This window comes from Nerophis ophidion, linkage group LG02, assembly GCF_033978795.1.
Source record: "Nerophis ophidion isolate RoL-2023_Sa linkage group LG02, RoL_Noph_v1.0, whole genome shotgun sequence".
NCBI lineage: Eukaryota > Metazoa > Chordata > Actinopteri > Syngnathiformes > Syngnathidae > Nerophis > Nerophis ophidion.
Window position 1 is genome coordinate 56,520,960 of NC_084612.1, and position 27,534 is coordinate 56,548,493.

Genomic DNA, 27,534 nt, shown 5'->3' on the forward strand with positions numbered 1-27,534 from the left:
AAGAAGTTGAAAAACTTATTCGGGTTTTACCATTTAGTGGTCAATTGTACGGAATATGTACTGTACTGTGCAATCTACTAATACAAGTTTCAATCAATCAATTAAAATCAATGGGACATTCTTCAAAGTTCCAAATTTTTCATCTGATTCAAACTGTTCAGGATTTGTGTGTGCTCTACTTGATCAATCAGTCATTTTGAAGTTCGACTTAAGCATCGGAGCAATTCACACTCAATTCCTCCGGGAATTGCTTCATCTCGTTTATTATCAAATGGTGGCAGAGAGATGATATTTGAACAACACGGTCCTCACCGCGCGTGTCCCCGGGCTTAAAATCGAACGCACCCCCGTCTTCGGCCTCCTTTCATAGAGAGGGGGGAGGGCGGGCGGAAGGAGGCGACACAAGTTAGTGTGAAGTTGTGAAAAGTTGTCAACTAGAAAAAAGAAGACAAACTCCTCCCGTCTCCAAATTATGAGCAGTAAGTCAACTTTTTTTTTTCCCCCTTCCCCAAGCGAAGCGGTGGACTTGAAGCAGCCCTTTCGTGCGCAAAGTCTGTTATAAAAATACTTGTTTGTTTTAGTGGCTGCCATGTCTCGCTGCTGGACTACTTTGCTGCCAACTGTCGCCTTATTGCCGCATATAAAGTCCAATGCGTTTAAGCTGTCGGAGGAATGGAGGGAATCCGCTGTTATTTTGTCACTTATTTGAAGTTAATATAATTAATTCAACAAAGTTTTTTAGAGCGCGGCGATCTGTGGGTAATGCTTTACATCCCCCTTTGAGCGTTACAAGAAGGCTAGCTTAGCCATTAAAGCTGCTATGTGTATTCCGCCTATGTAACCATTAGCCATGTTAACTGCTAAGTGCTACTTTAATGGCGCCGCTTTAAAGAAGTGAGCTTTTTTTTTTTTTTTTTTTAAACTATGTCTTCTTCCGCAGATCAGCAACAGGGTGAAATGGCCGCGGTGGAGAGCGGCGGAGGCTTCAGTCAAAAGCGAAACTCCCAAGTAAGTTAACTGTATATTTCCCACGGCACTATCTACATGTGTTGCACCCCCGCCGGGTGTTGTTGATGCTCTCTCCCCTGGGTGTTGTTGATGCCCTCCGCCGAGCACATGTCACTGGGTGGGACGTGGGCAGGTAAAGTTCGCCCACAACGGGGTGTTTCCGTCCAAACCCCCCACCCCCCACGCATTCGCCGAGTCTCTCGCTCGGCCCCATTTGGCTGGCACCGGAGGGGGTGGTGGCCTGGCCTGAAGAGGGTGTGAGCTTTAATAGGGCAAACTCGAAAAGTGGGACGGAGATGGGTGGGTTTGGGGTTGGGGGAGGCCGAGCCCGCCATTGCTGTCGTAAAAAAAAAAAAAAAAAAAGTCAGTCTAATGTTTTGGTCTGTGTAGCTTCCGTTCTTCTCGTTGCAATTCTTAAATGCAAACCAAAAAACTAATTTGAAGGCCTGCCGAAACTCACTACTACCCACCACACAGTCAGATAGTTTATATATCAATGATGAAATATTAACATTGCAACACGTGCCAATACGGCCTTTTTAGTTTACTAAATTGCAATTTTAAAATTTCCCGGGAGTTTTTTCTTGAAAACGTCGAGTAATGAGGATGTGTACGCTTGACGTCATGGGCTGTTAGGAAATATGAGCGCTGCGCAAACACACACCTAAAAGTCGTCTGCTTTAACCGCATAATTATACAGTATTTTGGACATCTGTGTTGCGGAATCCTTTGCAATTTGTTCAATTAATATTGAAGAAGTCAAAGTAGAAAGATGGAGTTGGGGAAACTTTAGCCTTTATCCACACTAACACACGGTGATTCCTTGTTTAAAATTCACGGAGGTGAAACTTTACTATGGATCACAGCGACCATGGATCCCAACCGGATGTCAACCAGCAGGTTTCGGTGAGAAAATTGCGGTAAAAAGTCGCCTCTTACCGGAGATCAGCTGAGCTTGTGCCGTCCATAAAGCTGCCGTCGACTTCCCTGAGACACTGCTCATCAACACACCCGTAGAAACACACCTCTGACTATCAGGTACTGTTAAACTCACTAAAACACTAGCAACACAATAGAAAGATAAGGGATTTCCCAGAATTATTCTAGTAAATGCGGATAAAAACATCTGAATCCGTCCCAATTCAATCAAGTTTTTTTTTTTAACTTGTTTTTTTTTAAAAACTTTTTTTAAAAAAATTTTCTTTTAGTCCGTCGCTATCAATATCCTCAAACACAAATCTTTCATCCTCGCTCAAATTAATGTGGAAATTGTCGTTTTCTCGGCCCGAATAGCTGTTTTTGTTGGAGGCTCCCATTAAAAACAATGTGAAAATGTGAGGAGCCATCAACATGTGATGTCATCATCTGCAACTTCCGGTAGAGGCAGGGCTTTTCTGTTAGCAAGCAAAAGTTGCAAACTTTATCGTGGATGTTCTCTAGTAAATCCTTTCAGCAAAAATATGGCAATATCGCGAAATGATCAAGTATGACACAGAATGGACCTGCTATCCCCGTTTGAATAAGAAAATCTCATTTCAGTAGGCCTTTAAGACCGTTTTTCGATTTTTATTATATATGACAGATTTTAAAACAAACAAAAAGGGGTTGACTTTCATTAAAATGTTGCCATAAAATTAGATTTTGTGCTGTTTTCCTAAACACTAAAATTGAATGTATGTTTATTCAAAACACAGGTGTCAAACTCAGGGCCTGTGGGCCAGTTCTGGCCTGCCACATCATTCCATGTGGCCCACGAAACCCTTAACAAATTTTTTTATTACTAAATGCATTTGTTTTTTCAGTTTTACAGAAAAAAATGCATATTTTAAACTTTATTATTATCTGATAATGCCAATTATATTGTTATATACTGTATTGCAAAACTATTTTTGTGAGATAAAAACAAATAGTTAAATATCTGCTTGTCACCTTAATTTATGATTTTTTAAGCAAGATACACATAAAAAAATAAAATATTTAAATTCATATGCATTTCGATTAATTATGATTAATCACGGGTTATAATGAATTGGATTTTGTGCTGTTTTCCTAAACACAAAAATCAAGTATATGTTCATCCAAAACACAGGTGTAAAACTCAAGGCCCGTCACATCATTCCATTTGGCCCGCCTGGAAAAATGGGTATAAAACATACTTTTTAATATTAATTTTATTAGTAAATGCATTAGTTTTTTGAATTTTGACAGAAAAAAATGCATATTGTAAACCTTATCTGCTCATGCCAATTATATACCGTATTGCAAAATTATTTTTGTCAAATCAAATGCATATGCATTTCGATTAATCATGCATAGTCACAGGTTATAATAAATTGGATTTTGTGCTGTTTTCCTAAACACAAAAAAATCGAGTATATGTTCATTCAAAACACAGGTGTAAAACTCAAGGCCCGGGGGCCAGTTCTGGCCCACCACATCATTCCATGTGGCCCGCAAAACTATTTTTGTGAGATAAAAACAAACAGTTAAATATCTGCTTGTCACCTTGATTTATGATTTTAAAGCAAGATTTACCTATTGCTTTACCTTACGTTCATTCGATTTCCAATTCTCAAAAGCAAATCAAAAAACTAATTTCGGGCCAGTTTTTCGATTTAAATTTCTGAAACAAAAGAAGGACAACTATTTAATGACAATTTTTTTTTAACCGACAATAGGACTCTTGCTGAACAAAGATGTGAGCGTTATGCTAAAAAACATGCTAAATGCGAAGGAAAAGCTAAAAATACTGCTTCCGGTTCTATTTGTCATCACACTGATAAACACGCATTTTTGCGTTTTGGATAAAAGTGAATAAGATTTTTGTGTTTAAATGGAAAAATAAAAATCCATTAAAGAAAAACAGCACAAAATCAAATTTTAGGGTAATATTTGAATAAAAATCAAACCTTTTTTGTGTGTTTTAAAAGCTGCCATATATAGTAAAAATCGAAAAACGGCCCTAATTTAGTTTTTTGATTTGCGTTTCAGAATTGGAAATAGAATCAATGCTCACTAATATCATTTATACATCATGATGTAGATCAGAATTTAATTCAAACAAATATTACTCTGTTGGGGTAATAATTCCGAAATATTGACTGTAATTTTTTTCCCCATTGTAAACATTCTGGAGGGCGGTGCCACATTTCCATGCTTTGGCAGTGACACCACTCGCCTAAAACATATGTATTTTTAACAATATAGAAAGAATTACACAAATAAGTAATAATAAAGCACAATAATGGATATAAATGGTATAAATACAACTACAATAAAAATTGAAGTACTGTATTTTTCGGTAAGGTATTCAGGTGTACTGGAGAGCAGGCTACGCCGGATAGTCGAACCTCAGATTCAGGAGGAACAGTGCGGTTTTCGTCCTGGTCGTGGAACTGTGGACCAGCTCTATAATCTCGGCAGGGTTCTTGAGGGTGCATGGGAGTTTGCTCAACTAGTCTACATGTGCTTTGTGGACTTAAAGAAGGCATTCGACCATGTCCCTCAGGAAGTCCTGTGGGGAGTGCTCAGAGAGTATGGGGTATCTGGCGATTTTATTGTGGCGGTCCGCTCCCTGTACGATCAGTGTCAGAGCTTGGTCCGCATTGCCGGCAGTAAGTCGGTCACGTTTCCAGTGAGGGTTGGACTCCGCCAAGGCTGTCACCGATTCTGTTCATAACTTTTATGGACAGAATTTCTAGGCGCAGTCAAGGTGTCGAGGGGTTCCGGTTTGGTGGTCGCGGGATTAGGTCTCTGCTTTTTGCAGATGATTTGGTCCTGATGGCTTCATCTGGCCGGGATTTTCAGCTCTCACTGGATCGGTTCGCAGCAGAGTGTGAAGCGACCGGAATGAGAATCAGCACCTCCAAGTCCGAGTCCATGGTTCTCTCGGGAGGAAACCCGTCCCCAAGTGGAGATGTTCAAGTACTTAGGAGTCTTGTTCACGAGTGGGGGAAGAGTGGATCGTGAGATCGACAGGCAGATCGGTGCGGCGTCTTCAGTAATGCGGACGTTGTACCGATCCGTTGTGGTGAAGAAGGAGCTGAGCCTGGAGAAGTCCGGACACGTGCAACTTTTCGTGACTTATAAAAATACAGAACAGCAGGAACTAATAGGTAAGAAAAGTAGTTTTTTTTATAATAGGTGAATACAAAACGCCAAATAATGTCCCCTAATAGGTAACATTTTGGGGTTCGTACGCACACCGTAATAACACCCATATGTTGAAACATGGCAGGTCTGTTTGCTGCAGCTGTTATGCACAGACAATCCGTCAAGCGGTGCAGCTTTGTGGTTTACTAAATTTGCACTAAAAGATTTGAACAGATTTTTGAGCGTTGTGTGTATCCTTAATGAAACCTCAAAATTTTTTGGCCAGCTTGCTAACCTTTACTGTATAACATTGTTTATTGAATGGGGAATCAACCTGCAGTGCACACCTTTCTCTTACGTGCAACTACCACCTGCTGGTCACCCTTATTATTACACCATGTACCAAATACAATTGCTTCCAAGTTGGTAAGCAAACTAAGAATAATGAGCCCGTAAAATGAATCTTAATAATTAAAAAATAAAGAAATATATATAATATACAATAAAAAAATAATAATAATTTGATGGAACATCTTTTTATTTATACATGTAAAAAAATATATATTTAAAATCCAGATGCTGCTAAGTTTCCTTTAACTCTGACTCATTTTCTAGTCAAGTTACCAGTCGGGTGGCACGTGTGGGCAATAGCCAGCGCTTGATTTGCATAAGCTTAAAAACGGCCCATTTAAACAAAAGGGTCACAACTGGGAATCAGTTCTCATCGTTGATTTAAAATAATCTTTCAAAAGACTTGAACATCTCATTTGTAATTTAATTTATTGCGGTCTTGTTCGGCTCGTAGCGTTGCATTTCCCGCACTCGACCGCCGGCTTCAGTTTCAGATGCTGGTGCTTTTTTTTTCTTTTTTCTTTTTTTTAAATACATTGTGCACCGTGCAATCATTTGTTGCCAAAAAACCAAAGTACAGACAACACTTTTTTTTTTCTTTGGAATAAGTGTCCCGCTCTTGTTAGCCTTAGCATTAACCAAGTTTTGAGTCTCCGCTAAGAATGTACGGTGGCAGGTGAGGGCAACAGAAGCTCATGGGGGCAAAAAGGATGCTGGACTGCAAGACGAGGAAAAAAATCGCCTGCAACAAAAAACTCAAAATGAATGAATGAATTGATTAACATGGACCCCGACTTAATCAAGTTGAAAAACTTTTTTGGGTGTTACCAGTTAGTGGTCAATCGTATGGAATATGTATTGTACTGTGCAATTTACTAATAAAAGTTTCAATCAATCAATCAAAGTGTATGGATAAAATTTATACATTGTTCAGGCCTTCAGATCGGAGACCCTTGTGTAGTGTTCGGGTCTGTGGGACCCATTTTCATTTTTTATTACAAGAAAAATGATACAATTAATTAATTTTTCAAACTGAGACTCACTGACTTTGGCTTATTTTCTGTGAAGAACATATATCAGAATACATATTTAATGGCCACGCACCATATACCCCCCTTTACACATTTCTATTACATATAAGATGTCTGGGTCCACCGGACCCAGGGTTAATAGAAGTGTGGAAATTGATGTTCTGTGTACCACACACACACACATAGCAGGCCTCGACAGGAGGACACAGTGTAGGCACACAGAACATCAGGAATTTAATTGTGCGAGAAAATGAGAGCAGACAGTGTTGACAAACAATGTTGGAACCTTGTGTGGGAGCCGCAGGTGCAGAAACACAAAAGAAGAATCCCTATGGGATGCAGAAACTGGCAGAGAAATTTTCCGTGCAATGTTCATATTGGATCTGAAACAATATGAACGTTACACAAGGGTTAGTGTAGAAAAAAAATCATATGAGCCGTTTTCAGGACAAAAAAAAGCAAATTAAACCCCTTTAATTAATTAAAAAGAAAATTCAATACATTCATCCATATACTGTACATTCAGCTTGGAAAGAGTTCTAGTATTAGCAGTAGTGATGGGTTGATGAGGCGTCATGAAACGTTTCGACACAGTGCAAAACTGTATTGATACTGTGTCGATACTGTGTCACTAAATACTGACATCTGCTGGACAGTAAAAATCCCTACAAGCAACCTATGGACCGACTCAACCAACACTGATTTTATGACCTAGTAAAATGGTTCTCAACCTTTTTTTCAGTGATGTACCCCCGGGGAACATTGTTTTAATTTAAGTACCCCCTAATCAGTGCAAAGCATTTTTGGCTGAAAAAAAGAGATGAAGTAAAATACAGCACTATGTCATCAGTTTCTGATTTGATAAATTGTATAACAGTGCAAAATATTGCTCATTTGTAGTGGTCTTTCTTTATCTATTTGTAAAAAATATATATATATAGCTGAGATAGGCGCCAGCGCCCCCCGCGACCCCGAAAGGGAATAAGCGGTAGAAAATGGATGGATGGATGGATGGATATATATATAGAAAAATAGCTAAAAACTTGTTGAAAAGCAAACAAGTGATTCAATTATAAAGATTTCTACACAGAAGTAATCATCAACTTAAACTGCCCTCTTTGGGGATTGTAATAGAGACCAATTTGGATTCATGAACTTAATTATAAATATTTCTTCCCAAAAAAATAAATCTTTAACATCAATATTTATGGAACATGTCCACAAAAAATCTAGCTGTCAACACTGAATATTGCATTGTTGCATTTCTTTTCACAGTTTATGAACTTACATTCATATTTTGTTAAAGTATTATTCAATCAATATATTTATAAAGCATATTTGAACTGTTGCTATTTTTAAAGTATTTTTGAAAAATCTCACGTACCCCTTGGCATATCTTCAAGTACCCCCAAGGGTATGCGTACCCCCATTTGAGAACCACTGACCTAGTATATACAATAATACAGTGTTTTTAAACCTTTTCTAAGCTGAAGCTCATTTTTTTAATTGAAAAAATCCCGAGGCACACCACCAGCAGAAAACATAACAAAAATGATAGTAAGCAGCCGATATTAACAAAAAAAAGTCATTCTCGCAATTGTTGGATATGACTTTAAACCATAACCAAGCATGCGTCACTATAGCTTTTGTCTCAAAGTAAGTGTACTGTCACCATCTGTCACATCACGCCGTGACTTATTTGGAGTTTTTGGGTGATTTCGTGTAGTCCTTGTCTTGCGCTTCTATTTTTGTGTTTTTTCCTGTTTTGTTGGTATTTTCCTGTGGCAGTTTGATGTCTTCCTTGAACGCTATTCCCCGCACCTCCTTTGTTTTCGAATTTTAGACTATTTAAGTTGTGCGGATGCTATCCTTCTTGGTGGGGACATTTTTGATTGTCACGTCATGTACAGATGTACTTTGTGGACGCCGTCTGCTCCACATGCTGTAAGTCTTTGATGTCGTCCAGCATTCTGTTCTTGTTTACTTTGCAACCTTAAGCTTCAATGCTTTTTCTTAGCGGCCCTCACCATTTGTTTATTTTTGGTTTTAGCGTTAGGTACCTTTTTACCTGCACACTGCCTCCCGCATATTGTGATCACGACAAACCATGTTCCCGACATCTACAAAACAATTAGCTACCTGCTGCAACCTACTGATATGGAACAGTATTACACGGTTACTCTGCCGAGCTTTTGGACAACTAAACAACAACACATTATTTTCGGGTTATAATTAATGGGGTTGCAAAAAAATATTTTTAACCCAATTAGGTGAAATTACATAATCTCCCACCTCACACCAGACTGTATCTCAGGTCACACTAGTGTGCCGCGGCACAGTGGTTGAAAAACACCAATAATATAAACCAAGTCAATGTATTTCCATCCATCCATCCATTTTTCTACCGCTTATTCCCTTTCGGGGTCGCGGGGGGCGCTGGCGCCTATCTCAGCTACAATCGGGCGGAAGGCGGGTGTTTCATTTAGGATTATTTCATATCTTCATTTAAATAAAAATATTTTATTATTATTTTTCCTCTATGAGCTCGACGCATGCGCCGATGCATCGGTGTTGCCAGACCCATTACTAATTAGAAGTATTTTTGTTTCGTCGTGTATGAAGTAATATTACAATTATATGCATTCCAATTCCCTCATTGTTTTTTTTTTTCAATGACTTGTCGGGTTGTTGTTAAAAAATGTAAATATTTTTAGAATTGTGTTTATTTTGTGGTTTTATTCAGGACTCTCAGCAGCCATCGCCCCTGGCTCTGCTGGCGGCCACTTGCAGTCGCATCGACACGCCGGGGGAGAGCGACTCGTCTGGCGAGCATCAGCCAGGCCAGCAGCAGCTGGACATGAGCCAGGGCATCTTAACCTCCGGTGCCAACGGCTGGCAGGTGGTCCCCATCAGCGTGCAAGCGTCGTCGTCGTGTGTCAACACCGTCACCGAGGCGGGAAAGAGCAGAATGGTGCTGTCTCCATCATCGTCTTCAGCGTCATCAACCACAGCCACTGTGAGCACTCAGGGACAGCAGCAGTATGTGGTAGCTCAGGCGCCAACACTACAGAGTCAACAGGTGCTCACCACCATCCCTGGCATGGTGCCCAATATCCAGTATCAGGTCATTCCTCAGTTTCAGACTGTCGATGGTCAGCCGCTGCAGTTTGCACATGGCCACCAAGATGCCAGCGCAGCTTCCGGACAGCAGTTTCAGATCGTGTCTTCTGCCAACGGGCAGCAGCTCATAGCCGCCACAAACAGAGGTGGCGGAGCAGGAAACATTATCGCGATGCCCAGCCTTATTCAGGGCTCCATTCCCCTCCAGAACATCACATTGGGAAACAGCGTTTTGCAGAACCAGCACCAGTTCCTAGCAAATATGCCCGTGTCGCTTAATGGAAACATCACACTGCTGCCCGTCAGCACCGGCGCTGGTGGCGCTGGAGGAGACTCGAATAACGGCGGAGACGCGGGAAACCAGCTTGTCCAGCAACTGCCGACGTCTTCCAGCAGTGGTTACCTAACAAATGTCTCCAGCAATACCACTCAGACCTCCGCCTCGTACGGTATGACCCAAACACACAGTAGTGGAGCCGTGGCGGGGACATTCCAGCAGAGCGGAGGGTCTTCTTTAGGTGTCCCCATACAGCCGGACAACCGAGAGGCGCAACATCCGCAGCAAATCCTCATCCAGCCTCAACAGGTCATCCAAGGAGGAACACCCCTCCAAACCATCCAGGCCGGTGCCATTACAACAGCGGGCGGCCAGGTGTTTGCCACTCCGACAGTCAGCCAGGAAGGCCTCCAGAACCTCCAGATCATGCCAAACACGGGCTCCATCTTGCTGCGTACGGTAGGGCCCAACGGCCAGGTCAGCTGGCAGACCCTGCAGATTCAGAGTCCAACGGGAGCACAGATCACACTGGCCCAACTGGGTCAGACTCAGGGAGCCCCTGCAGCCGCCGGACTATCCGTCAACGCGGTGCAGATCCCCGGGCTTCAGACCATAAATCTCAACACCCTTGGAGGCTCGGGCCTGCAGATGCACCAACTCCAGAGTGTTCCCATCACCCTTACCAGCACGGCAGGTTAGTCAATGGTTCCATTTCTGCAAATTATTGTTGTGGTGCTTTAAATATTGACATTTTTATACCTGCTAATGCACCAATAAACCTCCAAAAGTTGTGTTTTTTGTGGGGAAAATATGCCTCAAAAGTTAGCTGAGTGAGTACAAAAGGATTATATTTTGTAGTTTTGTATGATGCCATTAAAGATTGAACAGGGAATGATAACCATAGACATGGGAATGAACAGTATTGCACAGAGATAAAAGTGGTATAAGCTCCTAGTGTCCTGGCTACTCAGTACAACATGTTTGTTAGCCTTGTTTCACTGCCCTAAATTCTGTGGAGTCTGGCATTTACGTGCGTCGAAGCCAGCCAGCACTGCTGTTATTAAAGAAGAACTAAAAATGTCTGCGAATTTTGCCTATCATTCACAACCCTTTTGTAAGACAAGAACATTTCTAAATCATAAAATACGACAAGTACAAGGTGGCTAATTGGAGTCAGCTTTTGCACCCATAAAGGCCTGATAAAAAACATCCAAAAACCACCAACAATACTCGATTTACATGTCTTACCTGCGTATTAACCAGGTATAAGCGATATTGTTATTACAAGAGGCAGGGATGTCACAGTACAAACATTTCCTACCACGGCCCAAATTATCACGGTTATCATTATCGCGATCATTTAAAATGTGCGCAAAACTTTCAAAAACGTAATTACTGTATACAGAAATTTTTTAACCAAGTTGTATTGAAAAAAAACACAAACACATCCAAATATATCTATGTACCTCAAGTAGATAGTGGAATGTACATAATAAAGCAACATGAGCAATATGAACAAAGTAATATGGCAGAAACAAAATAATACTATAAATACAAATAAATGTGAATATTTCACAAGAAGGTGCCTTATGGAGACTTAACTGCACTTTTTGTCCATATCGATAAAAATAGTGTTCATGTATGAGGACTAGTCCTGCACATAGATCTGCACGATAATTGGCAAAATAATAATTACTGTATTTTGATCAATATTTAAATCACGATTATTAATCATGAATATTCATTATGTTTGGTAAAACAGTGTTGGGGTGTGAACGTGATGACATCATGTTATTTGTAATGTCTAATAAAAATGCTCTAGATAAACCTTATCTATATATTTAAAGACATAATTTGTGTTTTCGTTCACTAGTAGTATCAATGTGTCAGATTTTTTTCTTACATGATGCCATTATCTCTATTTTTACATTTTCATAGAGGGAGGTATTTTTTAAGTTGTGTACATATAATTTACATGTACTAATGTGATTGTAGCTGAGATAGGCACCAGCACCCCCCGCGAACCCAAAGGGAATAAGCGGTAGAAAAAATGGATGGATGGATAATGTGTGTACATATACATGCTGCATCGGGATAGATCCATTGAGAGTTTGAGCAGAACTTTGTCTTATAGGTGTTAATTATACACCATAAAACATGACCAAAATGCTATGTCACATGAATAGTTATTGAAGTAATTACTTTGTAGAATGAAAAAAAACACAAGTTATGTAAAAACATGGTGTTTTTGATATCAATAAAAAAACACAAAGCAGTTTGGCTAATGAAGATAAAGTCTAATAAACAATTTATGTTCTTCTCCTACAACCATGTACTTCAGTGCAGCAGTTTGGCCAACAACAATAAAAACAGAGTGATACCTCTCATCCAATACACAATCTTTGTGCCTTACCGACAATTCAGCCTGCGATCAATTTGATGAGGTGACAAAACATTTTAGCTGGTCTTGATGTTATTGGAACACTGAAAATGTTGGTAGTTAAATAAAGGACGATTGAACATCCCAGTAAAAAAAACTTAAGATTTTATAAACAAGTTGTGGCAACGTTCCGGACACATCGCCTGCTGCATGGTAACTCTGTCTCAGCAGCTGATGGACGGATGCTCGTTGCACGTTCAAAATGAAACCGCAGCATCAAATATTTTTCTCCCTCAACCGCATTGTGCTCTAAAATGCACACCGAGAGTTCAGAAGCGATTGAAACAAAGTTATCGGCTCCATTTACTCGGAGGGAGCATTTTCAAAGCAAAGTCTGTGTAGTCGCTGCCATGTTTTCTTGAGTCTAACGCTTCAGTTTTCAGGAAGTAAGCAGATTTGCCTAAAAGGCATTAAAAAATGAAGTTTTTTCGGTAATTAAAATTTTTAATTATATTACTAGGCGTCTGGAACTTTACCGCGGTTTATCAGTATACCGTTTACCGTTACATCCCTAACAAGGGCTAACACCGAGGAACTACATTAAATGCCGCCGTGATCACAGAGAGGTAGCTATTTTAGCCAATGAGCCGCTGAATCACTTCCAAGTTGGTAAAAGTTAATTCTAGATTATAAATCATTTCACTTAGGCCTGGGCGATATATTGATTTTATCGATATATTTGAGTTTTTTGTTGCAGACGATTTAAAAAAATTAAGACCGATTTTTTATTTTTTTTTATTTTTTTTTCTTCCCTTGTTCAGGCTTACTATTTTCTCCGCAGGAGCTTCCGTAGCTGGCGCCGTCCCTTTCGCCCCTTTCTTTCATAGTGACTCACATCATAGACATCTTATAAGTAGATGGAGCATTGACTGCTGTGACGCGAGAAATTGGGCCGCCATCTTGAAGTGGTGATGAGGAGCCAGCAAGCAGCCTAAACTGACAGTTGACAGCTAGAAAACAAAGTTGGTGTTCAGCGTTTTCCTGCTCAAATGAGCGGACTGTTGAAAATCGGAATCAGGGGATTACTTTTCACAAATAAGATTTAACATTAACGTACTATTGGTTGTATTTTGTGAAAAAAATATTTCAACACAGTTGAAAGGGAGCAAAGATCTTAAATAGTACTAAAATCCTACCCGCTAGCAAACAAGAGTATGACCATAATAGAATTGCTTGTCAATGAAATTATTTACATTTAAAAATGTCATTCTTTAATAACATAAAGTTGAAATAAATTATTGTGACACCTCAAACAAAATTCACCAGCCGCCACTGATTATGATGCATTCTCATTTTAGACAAAGTATAAGACAATACTTTCTTTAAAGTATAATTGTAACCAGGAATAAGTCTTCAAGTAACAATATTCAAATACTAACATTGTTGGGTAAAACATAATTTGGTTTTATTCTGAATCCATTGAAACAGATTATTGGTTTTAGCTATAAAGACTTTCAGGTGTTTACCGGTATATATGTTTATGTTTAAGTATTTGGCTGACGCTTTTATCCAAAGCGACATACATAAAAAATACATATAAAACAATCACTGTAAACATGATCATTTAAGGGAAGAATGTCATACAAAATATCAAAAAATTGACTTAGTTTTGATTTCCCTCTCTGCATGAAAGTTTAAAATGAGCATATATTAATGCAGTATGAAGAAGAATGTTTAATGTCGACACATAGAATCATCATACTGCTGTGATTATATGTATCAAGTGTTCATTCAAGGCTAAGGCAAAATATCCAGATATATATGGTGTATCTTGACATGGTCTAAAAATATAGCGATATTAGTAAAAGGCCATATCGCCCAGCCCTAGTTCAAGTTCCACTGGAGTTGAGTTGCAAATAAATTTTATCACCACATTTTTCTGTCCATCCATCGTTGAGATGGTTTCAAGAAAAGTTAATGGTACTTTTGTTGAAAGACCAAAGAACAAAAGTGTTGCCAGTGAGTAAACAGCCTTGTATCTCCTATGTTATTTCCTGAGCTCTGTTTAGTTCCAATGACATCCCTGGTTAGACCGGTTCAACTTGATTTCAACTGCTCCAATCAGTGAATGAATGTCTAGTGGGCTGTAACTTAACCACGCCCACTCAGTTGCAAACATACTTTCTGTTGTTATTAGCAAACACTTCAAATTACTAGTTTGTTTGAATTAATGTTCCATGGTGTGATTTTTATTATTATTTTTTTTTTTTGTTAAATTATTTGTGGCATTAACATTTATTTTATTATTGGCCCCTGGCAGAGGTCTGTGATATACATTAGATTCCTGCCTAATAGGGGATTTCTTTTCTCTGCTTTAAATGATAAATTTGTGTTTTTCCTTTGGTAACTTAAATAAAAGGTAGCTTGATGGTGCTACGGGCTGGGGGTGCCTCCACGTTGAATCCAACTGTTGGGACAGTTTCCCTGGCCAATTCATTGAAAGATTTTCTTGGGATGAATTAAGTCTTTTTACCAAGATGATATCAGAAAACGTCTGGCTTCTCAAGACCAATATATTGCAACTTGGATTTAACTGTAGTTTGTGCGCACGTTTCTTTGCAGCTGGCTTTTGGGTAGCTTCTATAGCAGCGTAGGCGTCTTCATATGCTTTTAAAACACTGTAATAGCATTGCTGAGGTTTCATGCGGCTGATAAAGTTTGATGTGTTCAATCTTTTTTTTTTTTTCAAAACACCAATGTTAAAGTTACATTATTTTCAAGTTGTTGCTGACATTTAAACATGTCCTCTCAAACCAGGCAATTTATAAAAACTTTTGTTAGCTGAGGAACTTAGCATAGATGCATTTTTTTTGGATAGGTTTTTTTTTTAGATTTGAAGATTATAATAAACATGTTTTAAACGGTTCATCCCGGGTCCAGACTTGGAATAGCTAGCCCCGTGGAAAACTGAAAGGAGAGCGGTAAGGGAAGTCGCAAAGTCAGATCCGATACTTTGGGACAAGGATTGGCTTTAAAGGCTGGGTTCGGTCGGTTTGGGGTGCGAAGCTGTGCGGCGTGCACAGTAGCTGTATCGGTCATGAAATTTCTATAATTTTTTTCTTAAAGTGACACAGTATCATTTCTTGTGTTTCATGAGTTGTCATGCTTCATTAATGTTTGACCCATGACTAGGCCTGGGCCCATAACACATTTTTCTCAACGATTTATTGACCTACAAATTATTGCTGATAAACTATATCGTTGCCATTATTTTTTGAGACAAAATTAACTAATCAAATAAGGATTAGTGACTTAGAAGTGGCTTTGCGCTTGAAGGGGACATTAGTCCCTAGCGAGAATGCCGAGTTGCTCTAAGTACGTTTTCGTTTGCTTGCCGCTGTCAAACTTGTGAGACACACCAAGAATGTGTTTTTAATATGCATTATCGCGATAGTATTAAAAGCTCTATCGTTGGCCAAATGTATATCATTTATATCGTATCACTCTAATAGAAACACTGGTGTCTGCAGGCATTCTTGGTCGATTTGGCCGCCAGGATTTTTTTTCAAAAGTCGTTAAAGCGTCTGACATGAAATGGCTTTGTAATGCTGTTTAACTGAATCATACGGAGCCCCTAAAGCAGGGGTCTCAAACATGCGGCCCGCGAGACGTTATTATGCAGCGTGCACTTTGATATGACAATTTGTTGGTGCGGCCCGCAAGTTTAATATGAACGGCACTTGACAGTGTCATACTTGTCAACGTCCCCAATTTTCCCGGGAGACCCCTGAATTTCGGGGCATCAATTCTCTTGAAGCTCCTGTATATTTTTATCAGATCAACAACATTCAGGGAGTGCCATAATGGCACTGCCTTTAGCGCCCCCTACACCCTAAACTGACAGCGTGCAAGCCCAGTTGTATGTTGCATCTACTAGCCTTGTAAGAAGCACGTGTGTTGTGGAAAGATATATTTTATCAACAGCTACACACGTCACACTAAGGGTGGCCTTAAAAAATACTTCAACACTGTTACAAATATGTGCCAGACCATGAACCCACACTAAACAAGAATGACAAACACATTTCAGGAGAACATCTGCATCGTAACACAACAGAACAATTACCCAGAATCCCATGCATCCCAAACTATTCCGGGCTACAATTTACACCCCCACCCTCCCGCCAGCTACCACCAACCCCCCACCCTCCCCACTTGCGGCGGTTGAGGTGTTGTATATTGTAGCCCGGGAGAGTTTGGGCTGCAAGGTGTTCTGGGTATTTGTTCTCTTGTGTTTAAGTTGTGTTAGCGTGCGGAAATTCTCCCAAAAAGGGTTTGTCATTCTTGTTTGGTGTCGGTTCACAGTGTGGCGCATATTTGTAACAGTGTTAAAGTTGTTTGTACGGCTACCCTCAGGGTGACCTGTATGGCTGTTGACTAAGTACGTCTTGCAGCCACGTTCGTTGTCCTGTACAAGTCTCATACAACATGTTACGGAGCCAGCACGCTGGTTGTGTGATGTAAAAGCGTGCGCGATGACATGTAGTGGCGCAGTGGTCCTCTTATAGGGAGTGCGCGGACCCCTGGAGGTACTTGAAGGTATGGGAAGGGACAAGGGAGATTTATTAAAAACATTCTAAAAAATAGCAGCAATTTATAAATCCTTTAAATATGTTTACTGAATAATACTTCAATGAAATATGAATGTATGTTCATAAACTGTGAAAAAATAATACAACACTCCAACATTCAGTGTTGACAGCTAGACTTTTTATGGACATGTTCCATAAATATGGATGTTAAAGATTTATTTTTTTGTGAAGAAATGTTTAGAATTAAGTTGATGAATCCAAATGGATCTCTATTACAATCACCAAAGAGGGCACTTTAAGTTGATGGTTACTTCTATGTGTAGAAATCTTTATTTATAATTAAATCACTTGTTTATTTTTCAACAAGTTTTTTTTATTTTTATATATTTTTTTCCAAATAGTTCAAGAAAGACCACTACAAATGAGCAATATTTTGCACTGTTATACAATTTAATAAATCAGAAACTGATGACATAGTGCTGTATTTTACTTCTTTATCTCTTTTTTTCGACCAAAAATGCTTTGCTCTGATTAGGGGGTACTTGAATTAAAAAAAAATGTTCACAGGGGGTACATCACTGAAAAAAGGTTGTGAACCACTGTTACAGAGGACGTTAAAGGCAGTGCACTCACGGCAGCCCTTAATAATGTCGGCCGGGTGAAAATTGGGAAAAATTCGGGAGAATGGTTGCACCGGTAGATTGTCGGGAAGTGCACTGAAATTCAGGAGTCTCCCGGAAAAATCGTGAGGGTTGGCAAGTATGTTGCTTAGGGCGAAAAAGCCATTCATAGAAGGTGAATTAATTAAAAAGTGCATGTTAGATTTTTTTAAGAAATCTTTTCTTGCGGCCCAGGTCTCAAACTCAATTCACCTGGGGGCCACTGAATGCAGAGTCTGGATGAGGCTGGGCTGCAAAATATGATTTCTTAAAAATATTTTTGCATACTCTTCAGCATGTCTCGTTGTATGATGACATTTCAAATTGTAACCAGCGTGCACCGCAATTCTCTCTGTGCAAATAAGACATGTCGGAGTGCCCGTGTGCTCAACAAAGAAATATTGCATCTCCCACTTTTCTTCAAATTATCTTTGCTCATCAATAACCTTTCTCTTCACTGCAGGCTTTGAAAAAGACATGTTTGGGGTTTTGGAATATATTTGTATTTAGCCGACGCACGGAGAATAATATTTCCGCAATGTGTGTCGTTCCGCTTTTCCTCCCTACAGCAACACGGCGGTCGGCGGTTAATAGCCGGGAAAGTACCAGAATACCAAGCGCAAAAAAGTGACTGCTCCCGCAGTGTTATCCGGCATCATATAGAAATATATGTAGTGTTCATCGTTTGAGGCAATGCAAATTAAGCAATAAAAAAAACTAAACGGTTTGAATTGGTCCAGGCTATCGGGGACTGTTATTACTAATGGACAGGTGTCGCGGTGTGACTGCAGCCAGGCACGTAAGAAAACTCGTCTCCATGGCAACGGCTCTGTAGCTTTCGCTCATTTGCCGCTTTTCCCACTAACGCTGGGGTAGGCAACCCAGAACGTTGAAAGAGCCATTTCGGACCCAAATAACACAACGCTGTCAAGCGCCATTCATATAAAACTCGCGGGCCGCACTAACAAACTTTCATTTTAAGGTGGGGGCCGCAAAATAACGTCTCAAGGGCCGCATGTCTGAGACCCCTGCCGTAAAGGGACATGGGGAAACATTATTTTTTAGATATGTATCTCGTGCGTACGAGATACATATTTCAACAAGTAAGCAATACAGTAGGTACTTGATTTTGATATATGTAATGGTCATAAGGGTATTCTAGTCAAATACGAGTGTGTAAATATGTGATGTGTAAATATCAAAATATTACGTCGAATCACTTTTTGTCAGGCAATATTACATTTAATGACAATTTTACATGAATGAATACATCCAAATACGTTGTGAATATTTATTATGTGCAAGAAGAAATAACAGTTACAATTGTGTGTATCTTCCTAACAAGAAAGGGGTTTTATCACATCAACATCAGACTAACAACACTCCTTTAAATCTCATCAATAGCACAGAAGAGGCAAACTTTCATTTTCCGTGCAAGATAAAGTCTTAAATAATGTCAAACTTGTAGCGATACAATAACCAGGAAGATAAATTGTTTGCCTTACACCTAGTAATCCGCTGTGGACAGACTAAGCCAAAAATGCAGGTTCAGTGAGCGCTGCGCGCCCCCGCCAAGGAAATACATTTTTAGCAGGCGTTCACATTTTGCCACAACACCCTGAAAGGGACATGGGGGAAAGTTCTAGTTGGAAATACAGCCGAATTAACTCCTGAACTGGCATTTTCACGCACACCTCAAACCATGCGCACGCATCCAATACTTCCTGGTGAGCACCAGAAACTAGCTAATGCGCACGAGATAAATATCTAAGAAACAAATTCCCCCATGTCCTTTTAGAGGCTTCGTAGAATCGGCTTTATATTAAAACCTTTTTTACACTTTCATTTCAGAGTCTGCAGGTGACCAAACGTTGCAGACGGGCGCCGAGAGTTTGGACGACAGCACTGCTCTGGACGATGAGGACATCAGCCCGCCGCAGCAGGGACGACGTAATCGCAGGGAAGCCTGCACTTGTCCTTACTGCAAAGATGGAGAGGGGCGGTACGTGACTAAACCTGATGAGGAATGGAGCGCAGAGCAAGATTGACATTTGTCTCACTCTTTTACTACGTGCCCCAGTAGGAGCGATCCGACCAAAAAGAAGCAGCACATCTGTCACATCATCGGATGTGGCAAGATCTACGGAAAGACGTCACACCTGAGGGCCCACCTTCGCTGGCATACGGGGGAGCGACCCTTCGTCTGCAGCTGGTCCTTCTGCGGCAAGCGCTTCACTCGGTCCGATGAGCTTCAGCGTCACAAGAGGACGCACACAGGTGATTAGGAAAAACCCTCAGTGATGATTTGTCATTTTTCGCTGATCTTCAGGTACTCTTTACACAACACAATTTTTAAAGCTCCCAAAAAGACTATTTGCGAGAACTCCTCACAATGACCACAGTACAGCACAGTAAGTAAGTTTCAAGTTGCAATTGTGAGGGCACCGGTCTTTTGCCAGAGCAGACTTAGGCCGTGTCCAAACGAACTCAGACAGTTTCAAAAACACATTTGGGGTAAAAACAATTTCCATCCGCACAAGTGTAGTTTCAAAACTGTCTTCGTCTACACACAAATGCATACACCTGCTGTCATGCACATTTTGTCCTATCAGAAGCCTGAAAAAAGCAGCAATAGCTGATTTGGTGCAGCATTACACCTCCTATTTTGTTTATTTTAATCCAACTTTTTTATTGACTTTTTCATATATATACAGAAAAAAAAGTGCAAGTCGAAACAGTACAATTTTTAAGTCAGTGAATTCTTCACACCCTTACACCTAAAACCACCCATCCACCCTCCCACCCCACTCAGGTCAAACCAACTAGGGACACATGGCACAAACAATAAGTAAGCCGACAAAGACACACACATTCACACACACACCCATACAACACCAGAGACAGAAAGAGACTAAAAGGAGAGAGAAAGGGAGAAAAGATGAATAAATAAATAATAATACTAAAAAAATAAAAGGGAGATCATTCCTCATCTGCGTCTGGACATAAGTCAAGAGAGTTGACATACAGTAAGAAGGGACTCCATGAACTTTCAAACACTTTAGCAGAGCCATTTAGTGAAAACCTAAGTTCTTCCAATTTTAAATTGTAGAGAACCTCTCTAATCCAACGGCCGTGTGATGGGGGTGAGCCAGCTTCCAATTGAACAAGATCAGTCGCCTGGCCAGCAAGGTCGTAAAAGCTACAGCGCGTTTTAGTGGTACAGGGCACGTGTTATCAGGGCATATGCCTAAAATGGCTGATAATGGGTTGGAGGGAAAGTCTTGACCGTATGCCTTTCCGATAGTGTCTATTATGTTTATTTTGATCGACTTTAGACGTACAATGACATGAACATCATCTTTACAAGCAGCCTGCATGTACACAGAATCCTGAGAACATTATTAAAGAGCGAATGCACGCCTGTGCTGCTGAAACCCAACACTGATAGAATTAAATCATGTTTAGCAACATGGTGATGTATTAAATATACAGTGAAGTGCACATTATTTCAGCGCGCACTAACGAGCCAAGGGAACTATTTTGCATAAAGTGCACGGACGTGCATGTGCAGCTGCAAAACTCTCATGGAATTATAAAGCATTTAATCATGGATATACTGATATGTTACATGTGTATATTGTCTTTAACATCAGTGCAAACTACAAGGAGGAGGCTATATTTATCCATCCATTTTCCACCGCTTATTCCCTTTGGGGTCGCGGGGGGCGCTGGTGCCTATCTCAGCTACAATCGGGCGGAAGGCGGTGTACACCTTGGACAAGTCACCACTTCATCCCAGGGCCAACACAGATAGACAGACAACATTCACACTCACATTCACACACTAGGGCCAAATTTGGTGTTGCCAATCAACCTATCCCCAGGTGCATGTCTTTGGAAGTGGGAGGACATGCAGTCACGGGGAGGACATGCAAACTCCACACAGAAAGATCCCGAGCCTGGGACTGAACCCCAGACTCTTCAGGACCTTCCTATTGTGAGGCAGACGCACTAACCCCTCTTCCACCGTGCTGCCCAATGTTGCACCTTTCTTATGACAAAGCGCAAAAAGTCTTGCTTATCATCAGGTGGAGGTTCCACAGCGATCGTATCCAAAACAGCTGACTGTCATTTGCATCATGTCTCAAATCCCATTGTGATGTGTCTTTTTATTAATACTCAGTGAAAAGAGCAGCATGTTTATGTTCAAACATACATTAAATGTTCTTATAATGTGTTTAAAGGCAGCGAGGCAGTGTCGTTGAGCTTGGAAATGACAGCGCGCATCCGTGACATCATCACAGGTCTCCGTTTGCGTTTGTGCCGTGTACACACATACGCTAAGTAAAATGGTAAATGGTTGTACTTGTGTAGCGCTTTTCTACTTTTTCTTTTTAAGGAAATCAAAGCACTTTGACACTATTTCCACATTAACACACTGATGGCGGTAGCTGCCATGCAAAGCGCTAACCAGGACCCATCAGGAGCAAGGGTGAAGTGTCTTTCATAAGGACACAAAAGATGTGACTAGGATGGTAGAAGGTGGGGATTGAACCAGTAACCCTCAGATTGTTGGCACCGCTTTTCTCCCAACTTCGCCACGCCGTCCCAAGTAGAGTTTTAGATCTCTACACTTAGGCCAGCGTCTGTAAAAGTCTGCATTTTTAAAGACAAAAGTATGCCTAAACGCAGAGATACGTATCCGTGTTCGAGTGGACATGGCCTTATATAACAGCAGAGGTAAAAGATAGTATCTCTTTTCTCATGCCAGCGCGGCTTCTCGCTTTTCCAAAACACAAACTGCAGACACTGCTCACCCCACCCTGTTCTTTCTCCCACCGTCTGTCTGGTGCTTCTCCTTGGCTTCTCTGCCATTGTTAAAGTGGTGGATTTAACTTTTAAAATGTTCAATATTATAGCAATATTGTTGTTAAAATGAAATATTTTGTTTGTGAGAGGGCACCATCCTGACGTGCTCATGCGATAGCTGAGCAGCGCATACAGCAGCTTGTTGTTGTTTTTATTACATAGAAAGATGATCCATCACCCCCTTATGTTTGCTTAATATAAAGAACTGTATATCACTTAATTTTTTGTTTAAAATGTACAAACTTTGACTAAAGTAGTGATATTTGTCAAGGCTGCAACCCATCATTTATATTTACGTTGTTTCTTGTGGGGAACTCTGCTACACTATAAACAAACTATTATTTTTACAAACCCTATTTATGAATGTGAAGTGAAATGAAGTGAATTATATTTATATAACACTTTACATAGTGAAACCCAATATCGAAGTTACATTTAAACCAGTGTGGGTGGCACTGGGAGCAGGTGGGTAAAGTGTCTTGCCCAAGGATACAACGGCAGTGACTACGATCGTGAAAGCGGAAATTGAAGCTGGACCCTGAAGTTGCTGGCACGGCCACTCTACAAACCGAGCTTTACCGCCCCTGTTGTGCCTGTTACTACATTACATATGTACCTATAGTGTGTATATGTGACATTGATGGAGGTTTTTAGATATTTTTAGAGCCCTTTATAGGCGTAATTGAACGATTCCCATCTACTCATTGTTTGCTGACTTTTGCTAGGGTTTATTAACGAGTTAAAATGCATAAAAAAAGAAAAACTCAAGTGCGACATAACAATTGTCGGTAGCTACACAATAATACCAAAAGTATTTTACCACCCATCCAGATGATGAGATTCAGATGTCCTATTCACTTGGCCCGGCCACAGGTGTATACATTCAAGTACTAAGGCATGGAGACTGTTTCTACAAACATTTGTGAAAGAATGGGCTGCTCAGTGATTTCCAGCATGGAATTGTCATAGGATGCCACCTGTGCAACAAATCCAGTCGTGAAATTTCCTCACTCTTAAATATTCCAAAGTCAACTGTTGGCTTTATTATAAGAAAATGGAAGAGTTTGGGAACAACAGCTACTCAGCCACCAAGTGGTAGGCCTCGTAAACTGACAGAGAGGGGTCACTGGATGCTGAAGCGCAGAGTGCAACGACTTTCTGCACAAACAAACAAGTAAACAATAATTGAATAGTCTACAGCAGTGTTTTTCAACCACTGTGCCGTGAGATACAGTCTGGTGTGCTGTGGGAGATTATCTAGTTTCACCTATTTGGGTTAAAAATATTTTTTTCAAACCAGTAATTATAGTCTGCAAATGTATTGTTGTTGAGTGTCGGTGCTGTCTAGAGCTTGGCAGAGTAACCGTGTAATACTCTTCCATGTCAGTAGGTGGCAGCCGGTAGCTTATTGCTTGGTAGATGTCAGAAACAGCAGGAGTTAGTGTGCAAGTAAAAAGGTATCTAATGCTTAAACCAAAAAAACAAACAAAAGGTGAGTGCCCCTAAGAAAAGGCATTGAAGCTTAGGGAAGGCTATGCAGAACGAAAGTAAAACTAAATTGGCTACAAAGTAAACAAAATAATTCTGGACGACAGTAAAGACTTACTGTGGAGCAAAGACGGCGGCCACAAAGTACATCTGAACATGACATGACAACGACATCAACAACATCCCCACTAAGAATAAAAACAACTGAAATATTCTTGATTGCTAAAACATAGTAGATGCGAGAAATATCGCTAAAAGGAAGACAGGAAAATACAACAACAAAAAAAGCCACTAAAATAGGAGCGCGAGACAAGAACTAAAACACTACACACAGGAAAATGGCAAAAAAGTCCAAATAAGTCAGGGTGTGATGTGACAGGTGGTGACAGTACACCTACTTTGAGATGAGCTACTGTATATTGATTCATGGCGACAATTGCCACAACAACTTTCTATTTTCAATATCAGCTGCTGCGTTTAATTTTTTGTGTTTTCTGCTGGTGGTGTGCTTCCGCATTTTTTCAATTAAAAACATGTGCCTTGGCTCAAAAAAAGGTTGAAAAACACTGCTCTGCAGAAACACAAATTTTTAGTTAATGATAACTGCTGGTTCAATGTTAGGCTTAGGTTTTAGCAGATGTTCCGTATTTTTCCTACAGACAGCATTTGGTGACTTTAAACAACAAGGCTATGGATTGACTCACACTGGTTTTTGCCTTTTAAAAGGGCACTGCAAAAACTGGAAAATTGATTTTGAAAGTCCTTTTAAAAGGTGTACTAAGCCTGTATGCGCTTCAGCATCCGCTGACCCCTGTCAGTTTACGTGGCCTACCACTTGGCGGCTGAGTTGCTGCTGTTCCCAAACTCTTCACTTTTCTTATAATAATGTTGACTTTGGAATATTTAGGAGCGAGCACATTTCATGAGTGGATTTGTTGCACAGGTGGCATCCTATGACAGTTCCACGCTGGAAATCACTGAACAATGTTTGCAAACGCCAGTGACATTGAATAGTCTACTGCAGTGTTTTTCAACCACTGTGTCGTGAGATTCAGTTTGGTGTGCCCATTCTTTCACAAATGTTTATAGAAACAGTCTCCATGCCTAAGTGCTTGATTTTAAACACCGGGCCAAGTGATTAGTACATCTTACAGATGTCCGGTAATGGCTTTTTTGCTGATATACGATTTCCCGATATAGTCCAACCGATACCGATATCTACAGTCGTGGAAATAACACATTATTATGCGTAATTTTGTTGTGATTCATTAAACAATGTAATAAGGTTTTCCAAAATAAATCAACTAAAGTTATGGAAAAAAATGCCAACTTGGCACTGCCATATTTCTTATTGAAGTCACAAAGTACTTTTTTTTTTTTTTTTTAACATGTCTTAAAACTGGAGCTTGGACTTTGGGACATGCTCTCTCTGAGAGAGCATGAGGAGGTTGAGGTGGGCGGGGGGGGGGGGGGGGGTTTGGTATTGTAGCGTCCCGGAAGAATGAATGCTGCAAGGGATTCTGGGTATTGTGATTGTTATTCTTGTTTTGGTGTGGGTTCAAAGTGTGGCGCATATTTGTAACAGTGTTTAACTTGTTTATACGGCCACCCTCAGTGTGACCTGTATGGCTGTTGACCAAGTGTGCGTTGCATTCACTTGTATGTGTGAAAAGCCAACAAAGATATTATGTGACTGGGCTGGCACGCAAAGGCATTGCCTTTAAGGCACGACCCCAATATTGTTGTCTGGGTGGATTTCGGGAGAATGGTTGCCACGGAAGATTTTCGGGAGTGCACTGAAATTCGGGAGTCTCCCGGGATAATCAAGAGGGTTGGCAAGTATGAATGGGAGATGCAACTGCTCTGTATTTTGCCCTACGTTCGTGTTACCTCTCCGTACAGCGGCGTCATAAATTTTACTTTTTGAAACCGATCTCGATAATTTCCGATATTACATTTTAATGCATTTATAGGCCGATAATATCAGCAATCTGATATTATCGGACATCTCCAGTACACCTGATTTTCATCATTTGGATGGGTGGCCAAATAGTGTATTTTATGTGGTACATAGTGTAATGATAAGTATGGGCAGTAGAGGACAGGTACACATAAGAGATAGGTGTGGACTGCAATATGACGCCCGTAAAAGCCTTTTGTTTCAAATCTGCTGAAAATGTGTTCTCCAGGCGAGAAAAGGTTTGAGTGCACGGAGTGTCCCAAGCGCTTCATGCGGAGCGACCACCTGTCCAAGCACATCAAGACCCACTTCAACAAGAAGGGAGCGCTGGGCGCCAACAGCGGCGCCATCTCCACCAACCCCGCCTCGCCGGCCATGGAGGGCGGCTCGGACGGGCTGTCCGCCGGCGATCAGCACACCATCGTCGCCATGGAAACCCTGTCCGCGGAGAGCATAGCCCGGCTAGCCAGCAGCGGTATCAACATGGTGCCGGTGGACCTGAATCACATCAATGGGGGCAGCTACTAGGAGATGCCTTCAAAATGGCCGAACGAGCGCTTCAGGTTGAACACTTTTTCTATTACAGCGGATTAAAAAAAAAAAAACCTGTGGCATTTAAATTTGTTTACAGAAATCATCAAATCTTTTGTATATTTACTTTGCCACCTGGAAGGTTGATTTTATACATCATGAACTTACATATTTCATGCAATATTATGGATATTATAGCCAAACATTAAAAGTCAAAACTGCATTTTCCTTTGTGGTTCGTCGGGACAACTGGATGTTTTTTTTTCTTTTTCTGCCCTACAATCCAACAATTGTAAGATAAAAAAAAAAAAGACCCTAGATGTAATTCTGGGATGAACTATTTAACATGTTGAGGTACACAAAGCAGCCAGCGTGTGTGTATATAGAAATATATATTTGCTAAAGTCATGACAAACAATGTTAGGATCGTCCGTCTTAATTGTGAGACTTTTTTGCCTTTCTAGCTCTCGTGCACAATCTTAATCTGACATTTTGTTCATGTGTGTAGATCTAGTCTTCCGATAATAACACTAGTATCTTTCTGGAAGCTTCTTTCTCTCTCTCTGTGGTACAAGCTCACACTTTGCCTTTTTGTCTGTCCAATTTGTTTGTATGCTCCAACCAAAGGTTCATAAGCAAAACTAGCAGTTGTGTTGGGACTGCCAAGTGTGCAGAATGAGGACACGCTGAGATGCAGCAGAAAATCGTCTTGACTTCACTATTTGTACGTTTGAAGCTGAGACAACGCTTCATTTTACAAGTGCTCTTCTTTTTCATGAGGGATTTTATTTTGTACTCCAAATGCAAACCGCTGGATTAAAACCTGATATTCTCTCTTTGAGCTCGCTTGCTTCTCCACACATTTGTCACTTCAACATGGTCTTCAACTTGGCTTTGTGCACCAGATGCTCAAAAACTGCACTCTTGTCATATAGCAGATCTTTGACTTGTGTATTAGGGTTTATACTATGAAACGGCAGAGCGCTCCTAACATTTAGGATCTCTGACAAACATTTTCGCAGTAGATTCTCAAAAATCGCACTCTTGTCATATAGCGGATCTTCGACTTGTGTTGGGGTTTATACTATAAAACAGCAGAGCGCTCCTAACATTTAGAATCTTTGACAAGCATTTTTGCAGTAGATTCTCAAAAACAGCACTTTTCATATAGCGGAT

At 40.5% G+C, this 27,534-nt stretch overlaps 1 protein-coding gene across 4 annotated transcripts; it reads left to right on the forward strand.

The window, feature by feature from the left end:
• The first annotated feature begins 329 nt into the window (after window positions 1-329).
• Window positions 330-27,199, forward strand: sp1 (sp1 transcription factor). 4 transcript variants are annotated; one of them, XM_061886932.1, is made up of 6 exons: window positions 330-479; window positions 941-1,008; window positions 9,226-10,573; window positions 19,362-19,512; window positions 19,591-19,787; window positions 26,057-27,199. In XM_061886932.1, the coding sequence occupies exons 1-6, from the start codon at window positions 473-475 to the stop codon at window positions 26,353-26,355; spliced, it is 2,070 nt and encodes a 689-aa protein (XP_061742916.1). In that variant the 5' UTR covers window positions 330-472; the 3' UTR covers window positions 26,356-27,199. The 4 variants fall into 4 exon arrangements, with proteins under 4 accessions (XP_061742916.1, XP_061742924.1, XP_061742909.1 ...); XM_061886940.1 differs by lacking the exon at window positions 330-479 and adding an exon at window positions 505-551; XM_061886925.1 differs by lacking the exon at window positions 330-479 and adding an exon at window positions 565-759 and having other exon boundaries at window positions 19,594-19,787.
• The last annotated feature ends 335 nt before the right edge of the window (window positions 27,200-27,534 follow it).